Source organism: Somniosus microcephalus, chromosome 16 (genome assembly GCF_052327205.1).
Source record: "Somniosus microcephalus isolate GS21.2 chromosome 16, FLI_Smic_1.0, whole genome shotgun sequence".
Taxonomy (NCBI): Eukaryota; Metazoa; Chordata; class Chondrichthyes; order Squaliformes; family Somniosidae; genus Somniosus; species Somniosus microcephalus.
In genome coordinates, this window is record NC_141002.1 from 102088510 (window position 1) to 102106256 (window position 17747).

The following is a 17747-nucleotide window of genomic DNA, read 5'->3' on the forward strand; positions in this document are numbered from 1 at the left end:
CAGCACCACAAAACTTTATTTCAGGTTTATTCACAGATACAAAACACCCATAAATGAAGTTAATTCAAGCAAAAGATTAATGATTTGCATTGTTGACAGTTTCAGATATAGCCGATTGGCTGAGGTAATAAAAAGGCGAGTACTAATGTTAATATGAAACCCAGAGATTACATCACCGACACTGTCGCCCATCACTGAGCCCTTGATGCTAATGAATATTTATGCTTTCGATGAACTATAGACCATCTCAGCATTTACTCCAGCGCCCTCGTGGGGTAATATCGTAGGAGTACAATAGTGTCGTGGTTATGTTACTGGACTAGTATCCCAGAGGCCTGGGCTAATAACCCCGTTCCAACCTCCCCCCATGGCAGTTTGAGAAATTGTATTTAGTTTAAAACATCTGGTAATGGATGAACGGGCATCTGTAAAAGTGACCATGAAGCTGTCGGATTGTCGCAACCGGTTCACTAATGTCCTTTAGGGAAGGAAACCTGCCGTCCTGGCCTGTATTTAACTCACGGAGACTCCAGGACCATCCTAGAGGGTTGTCAGCGCTATCACCGCACGAGACGGCAGCCTATACAACGGGCAGCTGAATTACTATCACCCGTTTCTTGCCCGTCGATAAAAGTTAATGTGTGCCGACCGTGTGAGCGAGCGACTCTCCTTTTCATTATAAGAGTCTGGCGTAAACATCAGAAACAACAACAACAACTTGCATTTATATAGTTCCTTTAACGTAGTAAAACATCCCAAGACGCTTCACAGAGGCGGAATCAGACAGAAACTGGCCAAAGGAGGAGATATTAGGACAAGTGACCAAAAGCTTGGTCAAAGGGGTGGGTTTTAAGGAGGCTCTTAAAAGGGAAAAAAAGGCCTTGCATTTATATATCGCCTATCATGACCTCAGGACATTGCAAAGTGTCTCACAGCCAATGAAGTACTTCTTTGAAGTGTACTTACTGTTGCAATGTAGGAAACGTGGTGATAATCTATATTTTTTTAATTGATGTTGGTTGAGGGATTGGCCAGGACACCGGGGAGAACTCCCCTGCTCTTCTTCAATATAGAGCTGTGGGATCTTTTACATCCACCCAAGAGGCAGACGGGGGTCTCGGTTTAACGTCTCATTCCTAAAATCTTTAGCTAGATTTTTCCAGTTTCTTTTTAAAAGGTTGCTTATTGCGCAGTTCAAGGAAAGCAGTGGTGTAATTTTGGCAGTTTAAAGATTTGAAAAACAATCGGCAGATTAATCAAATACATGGCTAGTGGCGGTTAGTCAGATTGCAGCGTCGATGCTACGGGAATCAGCGGATGAGCCAGAACCTTTTCCATTATCGCCATAAACCAGTTTCCGTCTGTTTCTCCGCAGATGGAATAGCAAAGCCCAGGATCATCAGACAGAGGCAGTTCCTCCAGTTATGTGGCTCCTTACGGTGAGAGGGGAACCCATCGGACATTGCGCGTTGCACCGGTAGTCAGGTTAGTCTGTGCCATGGCTGAGAAATTAAAATAAAAACGTGAAGTCGTTAAAACGGGGATATAAACTTAAACTTAAAATTTGAAATGGCGCTAACATTCACACCACACAACAACAACTTGCATTTGTATAGCGCCCTTAACATAGTAAAACCTCCCAAGGTGCTTCACAGGAGCGATTATCAAACAGAATTTGACACCGAGCCACATAAGGAGATATTAGGGCAGGTGACCAAAAGCTTGGTCAAAGAGGTCGGTTTTAAGGAGCGTCTTACAGGAGCAAAGAGAGATAGAGAGGCGGAGAGGTTTAGGGAGGGAATTCCAGAGCTTAGAGCCCAGCCAGCTGAAGGCACGGCCGCCAATGGTGGAGCGATTATAATCAGGGATGCTCAAGAGGAGTGCAGATATCTCAGAGGGTTGTGGGGCTGGAGATTACAGAGATAGGGAGGGGCAAGGCCAGGGAGGGACTAGAAAACAAGGATGGGAATTTTAAAATTGAGGCGTTGCTTAACCGGGAGCCAATGTAGGTCAGCGAGCAGTCCCTCGGAACCGAGGATGACTTGCTTCCACATTAAAAATGAGTTCTCAGGTGACTGATGAGTCCAATGCGGGACCTACAGTTTCTGTCACAGGTGGGGCAGATGGTGGTTGAAGGGGCGGGTGGGTGGGGTGCTTGGGTTGACGTGCACTCCCCCCGCTGTTTGCGCTGGGCTTCCGCTTGCTCCCGACGGAGAGACTCGAGGTGTTCGGTGCCTTCCCGGATGCTTCTCCTCCACTTTGTACGGTCCTGGGCCAGGGATTCCCAGGTGTCGATGGGGATGTTGCACTTTTTCAAGGAGGCTTTGAGGGTGTCCTTGAAGCATTTCCTCTGCCCACCTGGGGCTCTCTTGCTGTGCCGGAGCTCCGAGTAGAGCGCTTGTTTTGGGAGTCTCATATCGGGCATACGGACGATGTGACCCGTCCATCGGAGCTGATCGAGCATGGTCAAAGCTTCGATGCTGGGGATGTTGGCCTGAGCGAGAACACTGACGTTGGTGCGCCTATCCTGCCAATGGATTTGCAGGATCTTGCGGAGGCAGCGTTGGTGGTACCTCTCCAGTGCTTTGAGGTGCCTGCTGTACATGGTCCATGTCTCTGAGGCATACAGCAGTGCAGGTATCACTGCTGCTCTGTAGACCATGAGCTTGGTGCTGGGTTTGAGGTCCTGGTTGTCAGCGTACATGTGGAAACTGACGCTGTGTTTTTGGATGATGTCGCCGAAGGGCAGCATGTAGATGAAAATAGGAGGGGCCAAGGATAGATCCTTGGGGGCACCAGAGGTAACAGTGCAAGAGCAGGAAGAGAAGCCATTGCAGGTGATTCTCTGGCTACGATTAGATAGATAAGAATGGAACCAATGATGTGTTGTCCCACTCAGCTGGACGACGGTGGAGAGATGTTGGAGGAGGATGGAGTTGACAACCGTGTCAAAGACTACAGACAGGTCGAAAAGGGCAAGGAGGGATAGTTTACCTTTCTCACAGTCACATAGGATGTATTTGCGACTTTGCTAAGAGCCGTTTCGGTACTGTGACAGGGGTGGATACCTGATTGGAGGGATTCAAACATGGATGGTTAATGTCTTGCAAATAAGTGCCAGGCAATGACTATCTCCAACCAGGGAGAGTCTAACCGCCTCCCCTTGACAATCAATGGCATTACCATCACCGAATCCCCCCAACATCAACATCCTGGGGGTCGCCATTGACCAGAAACTCCACTGGACCAGCCACATAAATGCTGTGGCTACTAGAGCGGGTCAGAGGCTGGGTATTCTGCAGCGAGTGTCTCAACTCCTGACTCCACAAAGCTTCTCCACCACCTACAAGACACAAGTCAGGAGTGTGATGGAATACTCTCCACTTGCCTGGATGGCTGCAGCTTCCCACAACACTCAAGAAGCTCGACACCATCCAGTCCAGTTGATCGGCAGCCCATCCACCAGCTTAAACATTCACTCCCTCCACCACCGGCTGCAGTGTGTACTCATCTGCAGGATGCACTGCAGCAACTCGTCAAGGCTCCTTAGACAGCCCCTCCCATTTCTCTCAGGTTTTATATCCGTTGACTTCAACGGAAAAATAAAATCGGGGAGAGATGTAAAACGGGTTGTTGATTTGCTATCACCCGTTTTACACAATCGCACAAAGTCAAGATCTAGCCCTCTTCGAGTTTTAAGTTTTTGAAACTGACAAAAGAAATAACTCAAATGAGACACTACAATTATAGGGATACAATTCTTCCGCTTTTGAAATGACGAGAAGGATTTTTGATCTAATCAGAGGAGTGAAAGGAATTCACGCAAGATGGCGGAATGGTGTAGTTATGAGATCAACGTCCTTTTACCTCTCTCTCCTCCTGGGGGAGGCGGGGTGCGGTTGGGAAGGTAGGCAGGGTCTCTGGAGTCGAGGTAGCTCCAAAGAAATGCGTTGGCAAAGGACGTTTGGCACAATGTCAACCCTCTGAGGGAATGGGAATCGGGTGCCAATTAGGCCTTGTACATTGTACTACATTGGACATATATTGGAAGAGGACTAATTTGCAGGGCTATGGGGAGAAAATGAGGGTGTGGGACTAATTGGACAGCTGTTTCAAAGAGCCGGCACAGGCACAATGGGCTGAATGGCCTCCTTCTGTGCTGTAAGATTCTAGGGGGGAGAAAATTGGTAGAGCCCCGTTTTGGGCGCAATTATCGGCCGAGCGCAAAGTTTAGCGCCTGGCGCTAATTATCGCCTCCGACTGCAAACTTGGCTTCTATCGCCCCTGGAGGTGATTGGAGCGCTAAATCAGGTGCTACACACCTCTCTTAAGGCGCTAACGCCGAGGAGCGAGGCGCTACCTCAGAGCGCTGGCGAAGCTCATGTGATGTCAGTCAGCAATGGAACACACACACTGGCGCCGGACAGTTCTTAAAGGGGAGGGTCGATCTTGCTCTCCAGCCACACCCTGCTCATTGCAGCCTTGAATCTCGGCCCGGAGAGACCTGTACATCAAATCTGCTGGAAAGAACAATGGAGAGGTCCAGGGAAAGAGCTCAGAGTGCAGCCCCCACAGTCTCTTCTAAATCGATGCAGGGAAGGTCAAATCAAAATGAACCTGCAAAGTGCTGCTCAGTACCCAAAACTCCTTCACACAGCGTTGAATCTCTCCAGAAGTCTCTCTCTCTCTCTGAATGCGTGGTGCCAAAATATTGCCGACAACAAAAGGCAGGAAGCGGTCGTCTTTAAATAACACTCCCCCAGCCCCATCCCGACTGCAAAACGTTCCTCTCAACCTGTCGTTGCTAGCAGCAGGCGGTAAGACAGAGGACGCCACTCAACATCCGATCCGGGGCACTACCGGGAGCATTGCACGTTTGACTGACATCACGATCTGCGGGCTCAGGAGATTGTGGTGGTAGGGTTTAGCGCCGCCGCAAAATGGCTGGTCAATTTCGCGAGCGGCGCAAACATTGCCGCGCCCGGGCGCTAGTTGCTTTGCGTCCCATTAGCGCCCTCTTAGGCTGCTAACGGGAGGCGCAAAGCAACCGAATTTTTCCCCCTTGGTCTTGCAGCATTCCAAGGCATTGTCAATGATTGACCAACTAGCCTGGAAACCATCAGGAAACTGGACAGACATAACCTGTAACAGTCTCAGTGTAAAGCCACCCTCAGAGATGCACTCCCATCTTTAAGAGTCTCTGAACTCATGGGACTGGGATTTTTCCCACCAGGTTCCAGATGACCCTGCAAGCCAATGTTTAATGGGCAGGCTGGTCCCGGCTGGACAAGCAGCGGGGAGTTTGCATGGTTGTAGTTGGTTACACTCACTTGTGAGTTCCCCAAGACTTGGCTCTGCCAACCTGCAGCTTAGCTCTCTGGTAAGCCTAGTTGGGTAATGGGCAAACATAGCAATACATGGAAGTTGCAACACGGAAACATCCTTTAGTAGCAGCATTTGGTCCAGCCAAGAGTATCACTTACCTGAGAAGTCCAGCTGGAACTTGCTGTTATTAACAAAAAAGGTCATGCACCCATGTTGGTTCCGCCTGTATTCAGACTCGATCTCCCTACTGGTCACCGAGCATTCAGTGTCCGTTCCGCTCTGTGAGATACAGAAGAAAGTCAGAAAACCTGGAATGCCAAAAGGCCGCTGGATCCAGCGGTCTCGCTGCTTCCAACAGTCTCGCTGCTTCCAACAGTCCGTGTGCCGTAAGATCTCCCCGCCTCACTTAACCTTGTCTGCTTCGGACTGGTTGGCTGCTCAATCAGTTCGTCCCAGTGCTGGGAAGTCTCAAGCTATCCACCCGAGTCTGGTCAGAAGGTCATGTGTATGTTTGGTGATGGTGCCGACTACCTCCCATATGATTGGTGGATTTAGTTGCCATACCGGCTACCTCCCATATGATTGGTGAATTTAGCTACCATACCAGCTACCTCCCATTTGATTGGTGGATTTAGCTGCCATACCAGCTACCTCCCATTTGATTGGTGGATTTAACTGCCATACCAGCTACCTCCCATTTGATTGGTGGATTTAGCTGCCATACCAGCTACCTCCCATTTGATTGGTGGATTTAACTGCCATACCAGCTACCTCCCATTTGATTGGTGGATTTAGCTGCCATACCGGCTACCTCCCCTATGATTGGTGGATTAAGCTGCCATACCGGCTAGCTCCCACATGATTGGTGGATTTACTTGCCTCTCGGGGAGGCTCTGACAGTTTTGAGCGACAGCTGCCTGTGGTCAGCCACCAAGCGGAGTAGACTTGAACTCCCGAAGACTAATTCTCCGAATGCGGGAAGCCTGACCGCCAGTCCCGTGCACCGGGAAAATCCGGGCGTGTTGTGTCGATTTTCAGTTCAATGTTCTCGAGGTGTGGCGGGGGCTGGGGGAGGGGAGGGGTGGGACTGAGCTCCAGCGAGGGGGTGCAGACTGCCTGATATTTTCCCAGTTCGAGGCCGAGCCTGCGCGTCACAAGCTCTGACTGGCAGATCATGTCCCACCGGTGCCTGGTCTACACAGGCAGTAGGGGTTCACCAGGGTGAGGCCTTTGCACCTTCTTGCCGCGAGGATGGAGTCTGTGCGCTGGCAGATGGTGTTTCAGTTCTTATTGATCACAATTTTCATAAAACACGATCTTTGTTCACGAAACAAAACTAAATGGTACAATTTTAAAGGTAGTGCAAGAACAGAGAGACCTTGGTGTGTTTGTGAAGGTTAATAAAGCACATGGGATCCTGGGCTTTATCAATAGAGATATAGGGCTCGATTTTCATTGGGCTGTGGAGTCGGGGTTGGAGGCGTGCGGGGGTTTAAAATCCCAAAATCGGGGGTCCCGACCCCATCCCGCCCCCAACCTGCCTCCATGCCAGTTTCAAAGGAGGCGGGTACCCGACCTGTGCTGGGCACCGCCTCCCCGAGGCGGGAAGGGGATTAGTGCCAATTAACTGCCTGTTAACAGGTAGTTAACAGGCAGTTTTTAGCCTAATCCCTATTTTCATTGTTGAAATGTGGGATTCCCGACGGCTCCAAACCACGCCAAGTTAGCGAGGCGGGCCTTCGGGATGAAGGGCTTGGAGGGGTCAAGATGTCCGGTGTTCAGGTGAGTGATGGGTGCATGAGTGCAGAGGTGAGTGTGTTTGGTCTGTGTAAAGTGTTTAAAGAAGTTCTACTAACCTTTACATAAGAACATAAGAAATAGGAGCAGGAGTAGGCCAATCGGCCCCTCGAGCCTGCTCCGCCATTCAATAAGATCATGGCTGATCTGATCCTAATCGCCAATCTACTATCACAGAACCATCTCCTGAATCTAACAGAATTAGACACACGAAATAGGAGCAGGATCAGGCTACACGGCCCCTGGGCCCGCTCCGCTACCCACAGGGCCATGAACGATCCGAACCTAGACTCATGTCCAAATTCCTGCCCACTCCCCGTAACCCTTAATTCCCTTTACTTCTAGGAAACTGTCTATTTCTGTTTTAAATTTATGTAATGATGTAGCTTCTACAGCTTTTTGGGGCAGCATATTCCATGGACCTACCACCCTCTGAGTGAAGTAGTTCCTCCTCATCTCAGTTTTGAAAGAGCAGCCCCTTATTCTAAGACTATGCCCCCTAGTTCTAGTTTCACCCATCATCGGGAACATCCTCCCCGCATCCACCCGATCCAACCCCTTCACAATCTTATATGTTTCAATAAGATCGCCTCTCATTCTTCTGAACGCCAATGAGTAGAGTCCCAATCTACTCAACCTCTCCTCATATGTCCATCCCCTCATCCCCGGGATTAACCGAGTGAACCTTCTTTGTACTGACTCGAGAGCAAGTATGTCCTTTCTTAAGTATGGACACCAAAACTGTACGCAGTATTCCAGGTGCGGTCTCACCAATACCTTGTACAACTGAAGCAATACCTCCCTATTTTTATATTCTATCCCCCTAGCAATGAAAGCCAACATTCCATTGGCCTTCTTAATCACTTGCTGCACCTGCATACTAACCTTTTGAGTTTTGTGCACCAGGACCCCCAGATCCCTTTGTACTTCAGTACTTTCCAGTTTCTTGCCATTAAGATAATAACTTGCTCTACGATTTTTCCTGCCAAAGTGCATAACCTCACACTTTCCAGTATTGTATTCCATCTGCCAAATCTCTGCCCACTTACTTAGCCTGTCTATGTCCCCTTGCAGGTTTTTTATGTCCTCCTCACTCACTACTTTTCCTCCCATCTTAGTATCATCTGTAAACTTTGATATGTTACACTCGGTCCCCTCCTCCAAATCGTTAATATAGATTGTAAAGAGTTGGGGACCCAGCACTGACCCCTGCGGAACACCACTAGTTACTGATTGCCAGTCTGAGAATGAACCATTTATCCCAACTCTCTGCCTTCTGTTAGATAGCCAATCCTCTATCCATGCCAGAATATTACCCCCAATCCCGTGATTTTTTATCTTAAGCAATAATCTTTTGTGTGGCACCTTGTCAAATGCCTTTTGGAAGTCTAAATGCACTACGTCCACTGGTTCCCCTTTATCCACCCTATATGTTACTTCCTCAAAGAACTCCAGCAAATTTGTCAAACATGACTTCCCCTTCATAAAACCATGCTGACTTTGTCCTATTAAATTATGATTATCCAAATGTCCTGTTACTGTCTCCTTAATAATGGACTCCAAAATTTTACCTACCACAGATGTTAGGCTAACCGGTCTATAGTTTCCAGCCTTCTGTCTACTGCCCTTTTTAAATAAGGGTGTTACATTAGCAGTTTTCCAGTCTGCCGGGACCTTTGCTGAGTCCAGGGAGTTTTGGAAAATTATTACACAATCCCTACCGCCACTTCCCTCAAGACCCTAGGATGTAAGCCATCAAGTCCAGGTGATTTATCCGCCTTGAGTCCCATTATTTTACCGAGTACCACTTCCTTAGTGATTTTGATCGTGTTTAGCTCCTCCCCCCCTTTAGCCCCCTGTTTGTCCAGTGTTGGGATATTCTTAGTGTCCTCTACTGTAAAGACTGATACAAAATATTCATTCAGTGTTTTTGCCATCTCCATATTTCCCACCATTAATTTCCCGGTCTCATCCTCTAAGGGACCAACATTTACTTTAGCCACCCTTTTTCTTTTTATATAACTATAAAAACTCTTACTATCTGTTTTTATATTTTTTGCTAATTTACTTTCATAATCTATCTTCCCTTTCTTAATCAATCTTTTTGTTATTTTTTGCTGTCTTTTAAAGTTTTCCTAATCCTCTATCCTCCCACTAGATTTGGCTTACCTTTACTTACCTTTACAGCCTTCCTTCCTTCAGGTCTCGGGAGTCCCTCATCTCACCGGCACAGAAAGCAGAATGGCCGCCAGCTGTCAAAATCTGCAGCCTCTGCTTTCTGTTCCGGGGAGATCTCTAAATCATCCTGAGAGGAAGGGATTAACCTGGAATACAGATTGTCAGTGTTTGACAGCTTCAAACAGCTGTCAAATGCTGATATTTCACCTGTTGCCGGGTGGCCCTTAATTGGCCTGCTGAGCCCGCTGGGCAGGCTCAACAAGGTCAATCAAGTCTAAATTGCGTGGGTTGGCTAGAACTCAATGGAGGTGGGACTACGACCCCAAAAGTTGTAGTCCCGCCTCTTACCCGACTCCTCAATGAAAATCTAGCCCATAGAGTACAAAAGCCAGGAAGTTATCCTAAACCTTTATAAACACTAGTTCGGCCCCAGCTGGAGTATTGTGTCCAATTCTGGGCACCGCACTTTAGGAAGGGCGTGAAGGCTTTGGAGAGGGTAACATCTGTCATTGGGAAAATGCTGGAGTCCATCATTAAGGAAGCAGTAGCAGGACATTTAGAAAATCATAATATAGTCAAGCAGAGTCAGCATGGTTTTATGAAAGGGAAATCATGTTTGACAACTTTGCTGGAGCTCTTTGAGGATGTAACGAGCAGGGTGGATAAAGGGGAACCCAGTAGATGTCGTGTATTTGGATTTCCAGAAGGCATTCGATAAGGTGCCACATAAAAGGTTACTACACAAGATAAGAGCTCATGGGGTTGGGGGTAATATATTAGCATGGATAGAGGATTGGCTAACTAACAGAAAACAGAGTCGGGATAAATGGGTAATTTTCAGGTATGCAAACTGTAACTAGTGGGGTGCCGCAGGGATCAGTGCTGGGGCCTCAACTATTTACAATCTACATTAATGACTTGGATGAAGGGACTGAGTGTAACGTAGCCAAATTTGCTGATGATACAAAGATAGGTGGGAAAGCAAATTGTGTGGAGGACGCAAAGAATCTCCAAAGGGATATAGATAGGCTAAGTGAGTGGGCAAAAACCTGGCAGATGGAGTTTAATGTGGGAAAATGCGAGGTTATCCACTTTGGTAGGCAAAATAAAAAAGCAAATTGTTATTTAAATGGGGAAAGATTACAAAATGCTGCAGTACAGAGGGATCTGGGGGTCCCTGTACATGAATCACAAAAAGTTAGCCTGCAGGTACAGCAAATAATTAGGAAGGCAAATGGAATGTTGGCCTTTATTGCAAAGGGAATGGAGTATAAAAGTAGGGAAGTCCTGTTACAACTGTACAGGGCGTTGGTGAGACCACACCTGGAGTACTGCGTACAGTTTTGGTCTCCTTATTTAAGGAAGGATATACTTGAATTGGAGGCAGTTCAGAGAAGGTTCACGAGGTTGATTCCTGAGATGAAGGGGTTGTCTTATGAAGAAAGGTTCAGCAGGTTGGGCCTATACTCATTGGAATTTAGAAGAATGTGAGGTGATCTTATTGAAACATATAAGATTCTGAAGGGGATTGACAGGGTAAATGCAGAGATGATGTTCCCCCTTGTGGGGGAATCTAGAACCAGGGGGCATCATTTCAGAATAAGGGAGCACATTTTAAATCGGAAATGAGGAGGAATTTCTTCTCTCAGAGGGTCGTGAATCTTTGGAGTTCTCTTCCCCAGAGAGCTGTGGAGGCTGGGTCATTGAATATATTTAAGGTGGAGATAGACTGATTTTTGAATGATAAGGGAGTCGAGGGTTATGGGGAACGGGCAGAGAAGTGGAGTTGAAGCCAAGATCAGATCAGCCATGATCTTATTGAATGGCGGAGCAGGCTCGAGGGGCCGAATGATCTACTCCTGCTCCTACATCTTATGTTCTTATGTAAGAGATTTACTAGAATGGTTCCAGGGATGAGGGATTACAGTTACATGGATAGACAGGAGAAACTGGGGTTGTTGTCCTTGGAGCAGAGAAGGCTAAGAGGAGATTTGATTGAGGTGTTCAAAACCCTGAAGGGTTGAGATAGAGTAAATAAAGAGAAACTGTTTCCAATGGCTGAAGGGCGATAACCAGAGGGCACAGATTTAAGGTGATTGGCAAAAGAACCAGAGGCGAGGTGAGGAAAAGCTTTTTTAAGCAACGAGTGGTTAGGATTTGGAATTCACTGCCTGATAGGGCGGTGGAAACAGACTCAATAGTAGCCTTCAAAAGGGAATTGGATAAATACTTGAAGGAGAAAAAAATTGCAGGGATATGGGGAAAGAGCGGGAGGAGTGGGACTAGATTGCTCTTCGAAAGAGCCGGCGCAGACTCGATGGGCTGAATGGCCTCCTCCTGTGCTGTACTGTTCAATGAGTCTATGAAACGGTTCCTTACCCGTGTTTTGAATTCGTACCATTTTCCACGTCTTCCTGCGAACTGCCATATGTACCGGTGACCCTGCCCAGAGAGGTTCAGGTGGCCCATCGATTCTGAAACACTAAATATTGCGCAAAAAAAATACAGATTTTATAATCACTGCCTGGGATAAACCAAAGGGTCTTTTAACACTTAAAAAAAAAAACACACCTTAAACTAACCAAGAAGGACCCAACATTGGCACATAGGCCTGAAGAAGACAGCAAAGGTCGGGAGCGGTGATGTCCTGGAGGGAATTGATAAATGAAGATGGAAGATTTTTAATTCAGCACATTGGGGGGAGGGGAGCCAATGGAGCTCAATGACCACAAGTCGAGAAGGCTGTTAAAATGGCAGATGGGATCCTTGGGTTTATAAATAGAAGAATCATAGGGCTGGAATTATTCAATGGGGAGCTTTTGGAGGCGGGACTCCCACTTGTCGGGTTTTAGTCCCGCCTCCATCGACTTGTGGCCAACCCACGCTATTTTTCCTTGATTGCCCTTGTTAAGCCCGCCCAGCGGGCTCAGCAGGCCAATTAAGGGAAAGCCGGTTACAGGTGACGTCAGCGAGTGACGTTTAATCTGTCAAGAGCTTTTGACAGATGAAATGTCATCGTTTGACGGCTCTGTGCAGCTGTGAAACACTGAAAATCTGTCTTCTAAGTTGTGTCTTTACTCAAGACTCAATTAGAAAGCCTTCCCGAGCAGAAAGCAGAAGGCTGCAGCTTTTGACAGTTCAGCGGCCATTCTGCTTTCTGTGCCGGTGAGCTGAGGGACTCCCGAGACCTGAAGGGAGGAAGCCTGCAGGAAGAAGTAAAGGTAAGTAAAACTTATTAAAACACTTTACACACACCTCACACACTTACCTCTGCACACATGCACCCATTACTCACCTACACACCAGACATCTCGGCCCCTCCGACCCCTGCAGACCGACGGCCCACCTCACTAACCTTGCCGAGGTTTGCCCAAACCCAAATTCTGCCATTTTCCCAGCAGTCCCGCCTCCCCAGGGCTGGCAAAATCCAGCCCATAGAGTCCAAAACAAGGACGTTATGCTGAACCTGTATAAAACAATGGTTAGGCCCCAGCTGGAGTATTGTGTTCAATTCTGGGCACCGCACTTTAGGAAGGATGTCAAGGCCTTGGAGAATGTGCAGAGGAGATTTACTGGAATGGTTCCAGGGATGAAAGACTTAAGTTATGTGGAGAGACTGGAGAAGCTGGAGTTTTTTTGCTCAGAGCAGGGGAGGTTTGATAGAGGTGTTCAAGATCTTGAACGATTTTGAGAGAGTAAATAAGGAGAAACTGTTTCCAGTGGCAGGAGGGTCGGTAACCAGAGGAGACGGATTGAAGGTAATTGGCAAAAGAACCAGAGACGACATGAGGAAACATTTCTTTACTTAAAACCTACCTCTTTGACCAAGCTTTTGGTCACCTGTCCTAATATCTCCTTATGTGGCTCGGTGTCAAATTTTGTTTGATAATCGCTCCTGTGAAGCACCTTGGGAGGATTTTACTACATTAAAGGCACTATATAAATACAAGTTGTTGTTGTAGAATACCTTGTTTCAACATTCTATTACTGCTGGAGGGAAATGGCGCCGCACTAACCTGTTTACATTCTGACTCGCTGAGTTAAACCGTGACCTCCTCCTGACCTTTCTCTTCAGACCCGTTTGAACATTAGTCTGAATCATGGCTGAAAGGGTGGAGAAAAACAAAATAAATGCCTGTCGTGTTAACACAGCACAATGGCTCCAGACTGGTGTAAACATAAAAACTGACTGTAAAAGCTTCTATAGATATGTGAAGAGAAAAAGATTGGTGATGTCAAGCGTAGGTCCCTTGCAGTCAGAATCAGGGGAATTTATAATGGGGAACAAAGAAATGGCAGACCAATTAAATACATACTTTGGTTCTGTCTATACAAAGGAGGACACAAATAACCTCCCAGAGATGTCGGGGAACATAGGGTCTAATGAGAGGAACTGAATGAAATCAGTATTTGTAGGGAAATGGTGTTAGGGAAATTGACGGGATTGAAGGCCGATAAATCCCCAGGGCCCGATAATCTACATCCTAGGGTACTTAAGTGGCCCTAGAAATAGTAGATGCATTGCTGGTCATCTTCCAAAATTCGATAGACCCTGGAACAGTTCCCATGGATTGGAGGGTAGCTAATGTAACCCCACTATTCAAAAAAGGTGGTAGAAAGAAAACAGGGAATTATAGACCGGTATGCCTGACATCGGTAGTGGGGAAAATGCTAGAGTACATTGTAAAAGATGTAATGGCAGAGCACTTGGAAAACAGTGACAGGATCGGACAAAGTCAACATGGATTTACAAAAGGTAAATCATGCTTGACTAATCTACTGGAATTTTTTGAGGATGTAACTGGTAGAATAGATAAGGGAGAACCAATGGATGTGGTGTATTTGGACTTTCAGAAGGCTTTTGATAAGATTCCGCATAAGAGAATAGCGTGCAAAGTTAAAGCACATGGGATTGGGGCAAGGTACTGACTTGGATAGAGAACTGGTTGACAGACAGGAAGCAAAGAGTTGGAATAAATGGGTCTTTTTCCAAGTGGCAGGCAGTGACTAGTGGGGTACCACAGGGATCAGTGCTAGGATCCCAGCTATTCACAATATATATTAATGATCTAGACGAGGGAACTAGATGTAATATCTCCAAGTTTGCAGACGACACAAAGTGGGTGGGCGTGTGTGCTGTGAGGAGGATGCCGAGAAACTCCAGTATGATTTGGACAGGTTGGGTAACTGGGCAGATGCATGGCAGATGCAGTATAATGTGGATAAATGCGAGGTTATCCACTTTGGTGGCAAAAACAGGAAGGCAGATTATTATCTGAACGGCAATTGATTAGGAGAAGGGGAAGTGCAACGAGACCTGGGTGTCCTTGTGCACCAGTCGCTGAAGGTAAGCATGCAGGTGCAGCAGGCCGTTAAGAAGGCAAATGGTATGTTGGCCTTCATAGCGAGAGGATTCGAGTACAGGAGCAAGGATGTCTTGCTGCAGTTGTACAGGGCCTTGGTGAGACCACACCTTGAGTATTGTGTGCAGTTTTGGTCGCCTTATCTGAGGAAGGATGTTCTTGCCATGGAAGGAGTGCAGCGAAGATTCACCAGACGGATACCTGGGATGGCAGGAATGACGTATGAGGAGAGATTGGGTCGATTGGGCTTATACTCGCTGGAGTTTAGAAGAATGAGGGGGGATCTCATCGAAACTTATAAAATTCTAACAGGACTAGACAAACTAGATGCAGGAAGGATGTAAGGATGTTCCCGATGTTGGGGGAGTCCAGAACCAGGGGTCACAGGCTAAAGATAAGGGGTAAGCCATTTAGGACAGAGATGAGGAGGAATTTCTTCACCCAGAGAGTGGTGAACCTGTGAAATTCTCTACCACAAAAGGCAGTTGAGGCCAATTCATTAAATATATTCAAGAAGGAGTTAGATATATTTCTTAAGGCTAAAGGGATCAAGGGATATGGGGAGAAGGCAGGGACAGTGTACTGAATTTGGATGATCAGCCATGATCGCATTGAATGGCGGAGCAGGCTCGAGGGGCTGAATGGCCTACTCCTGCTCCTATCTTCTATGTTTCTATGACTGCACACACACCATTGCACACTAATTATACTGAACCATCTCCATACCTTGAAAGTTAATGGTGTAACTTGACTTTCCAACTTGAAACTGAAAGGTATCTCGAGCTGCCGTCTGGAACTGGTATTCAAGGACAGAACTTTTAATCAATGCTGCTTTGCTGCCGGTGCCCTTGAAAGAAGAAGCAGATGTTTTAATAGTGGGAAGTGGATTCCAGTGAGGGGGTTCGATTAGAGGGTGAAAGTCCACTCAGAGGGTGAGGGATGACTAGAAGATGCTGCACGAATGTTCGGAAGGATATACTGGCCCTGGAGGGAGGGCAGCGCAGGTTTACCAGAATGATCCAAAGGTTAAGTTACGAGGAGAGATTTTACACAAATTAAGGTTGTATTCCCCAGAATTTAGAAGGTTAAATGGTGATTTGATCAAAGTTTTCATGATATTAAGGGGAACAGATTGGGTAGATAGAGAGAAACTATTTCCGCTGGTTGGGGAGTCTAGGACTAGGGGGCATAGTCTAAAAATTAGAGCCAGACCTTTCAGGAGTGAAATTAGGAAATTAGGCAAATGGCAGTTGATGCAAGATCAATTGTTAATTTTAAATCTGAGATTGATAGATTTCTGTTAATCAAAGGTATTAAGGGAAATGGGTCAAAGGCGGGTATATAGAGTTAGGTCGCAGATCAGCCATGATCTCATTGAATGGCGGAACAGGCTCGAAGGGCTAATTGGTCTACTCCTGTTCCTATATGTCCTGTTAGATAACATACACTTACATAGAATGGTCAGCACAGAAACAGGCCATTCAGCCCAACTGGTCCGTGCTCCACACGAGCCTCCTCCCACCCCTCTTCATCTCACCCCATCTACATATCCTTCTATTCCTTTCTCCCTCATGTGTTTATCTAGCCTCCCCTTTAATGCATCTACGCTAGTGATAGAACCTTACAGTGCAGAAGGAGGCCATTCGACCCATCGGGCCTGTGCTGACTCTTTGAAAGAGCTCTCCAATTAGTCCCACACCCCCGCTTTTTGTCCCTAACCCTGTGAGTTCCTCATCCTCCAGTACCTGTCCATCTCCTTTTTAAATTATTTATGGAATCAGCTTCCACCACTTTATCAGGTCGAGCGTTCCAGATCCCAACAAGTCTCAGTGAAAAAAATTCTCTTCATCGCCCCTCTAGATCCTTTGCCAATGATGTTGAACCGATGACCTCTGGTTCTTGACCCACTCGCCAGAGGGAATAGTTTTTCTCTCTCTACTTGATCAAAACCTCTCATCATCTTGAAAACCTCTGTGAGGTCACCTCTTAACCGTCTCTGTTCCAAGGTGAACAGTCCTAATTAGTCACCTCAACCACTCCCTGTGGCAGCGAGTTCCACATTCTCACCACTCTCTGGGTAAAGAAGTTTCTCCTGAATTCTCGATTGGATTTATTAGTGACTATCTTATATTTATGGCCCCTAGTTCTAGTCTCCTCCACAAATAGAAACATCTTCTCTACGTCCACCCGATCAAATCCTTTCATAATCTTAATGACCTCGATCAGGTCACCCCTCGGCCTTCTCTTTTCTAGAGAAAAGAGCCCCAGCCTGTTCAATCTTTCCTGATCGTTATAACCTCTCAGTTCTGGTATCATTCTAGTAAATCTTCTTTGCACCTTCCCCAGTGCCTCTGCTTTTATAATATGGAGACCAGAACTGTCCACAGTACTCAAAGTGTGATCTAACCCGTGTTCCATAAAAAATTAACATATCTGCTTTTCAATTCTATCCTTCTAGAAATGCTTTGTGTGCCTTTTTTATGGCCTTATTAACCTACATCACTACTTTTAGTGATTTGTGCATCTGTACCCCCAGATCCCTCGGCTCCGCCACCCCATTTAGACACATGTTCCAAGCAGTATGTGGCCTCCTTATTTTTCAGACCAAAATGTAACACCTCACACTTATCTATATTGAAGTTCATTTGCCATAAGGTCTCATCAGTTAATTAGAACCCAAAACTTAACACATTGTATGTAAAGGGTTGTGTTTTATTATCTTATTGACTTGATTGAATAAAGAGTATTAACCAGACGTTTCAGTGTTTCCTAGTCCTTGAACTTGTATTAGAGCCAATGGATACATGACAATATCCCACAATACCTCCACATAAGGGCAACAGCAACTTGTATTTATATAGCACCTTTAACATAGCACTTCACAGGAGCGTTATAAAACAAAATTTGACACCGAGCCACAAAAGGAGATATTTGGACAGATGATCAAAACTTTTGGTCAAAGAGGTAGGTTTTAAGGAGCGTCTTAAAGGAGGAGAGAGAGCTAGAGAGGCGGAGAGGTTTAGGGAGGGAATTCCAGAGCTTAGGGCCTTGGCAGCTGAAGGCACGGCCACCAATGGTGGAGCG

At 46.5% G+C, this 17747-nt stretch overlaps 1 protein-coding gene across 1 annotated transcript in view; it reads right to left on the reverse strand.

The window, feature by feature from the left end:
• Nucleotides 1–17747, reverse strand: part of LOC147106437 (zinc finger CCCH-type antiviral protein 1-like) — a 26752-nt gene continuing 9005 nt past the window's right edge. The window contains exons 4-8 of the mRNA XM_086009597.1: nucleotides 15390–15510; nucleotides 13317–13404; nucleotides 11680–11782; nucleotides 5484–5604; nucleotides 1–1502 (exon numbers count right to left, since the gene is read on the reverse strand). Coding sequence (XP_085865723.1) covers nucleotides 1435–1502; nucleotides 5484–5604; nucleotides 11680–11782; nucleotides 13317–13404; nucleotides 15390–15510 — 501 coding nt within the window. The 3' untranslated portion in view covers nucleotides 1–1434. The remainder of the gene's footprint in view (nucleotides 1503–5483; nucleotides 5605–11679; nucleotides 11783–13316; nucleotides 13405–15389; nucleotides 15511–17747) is intronic.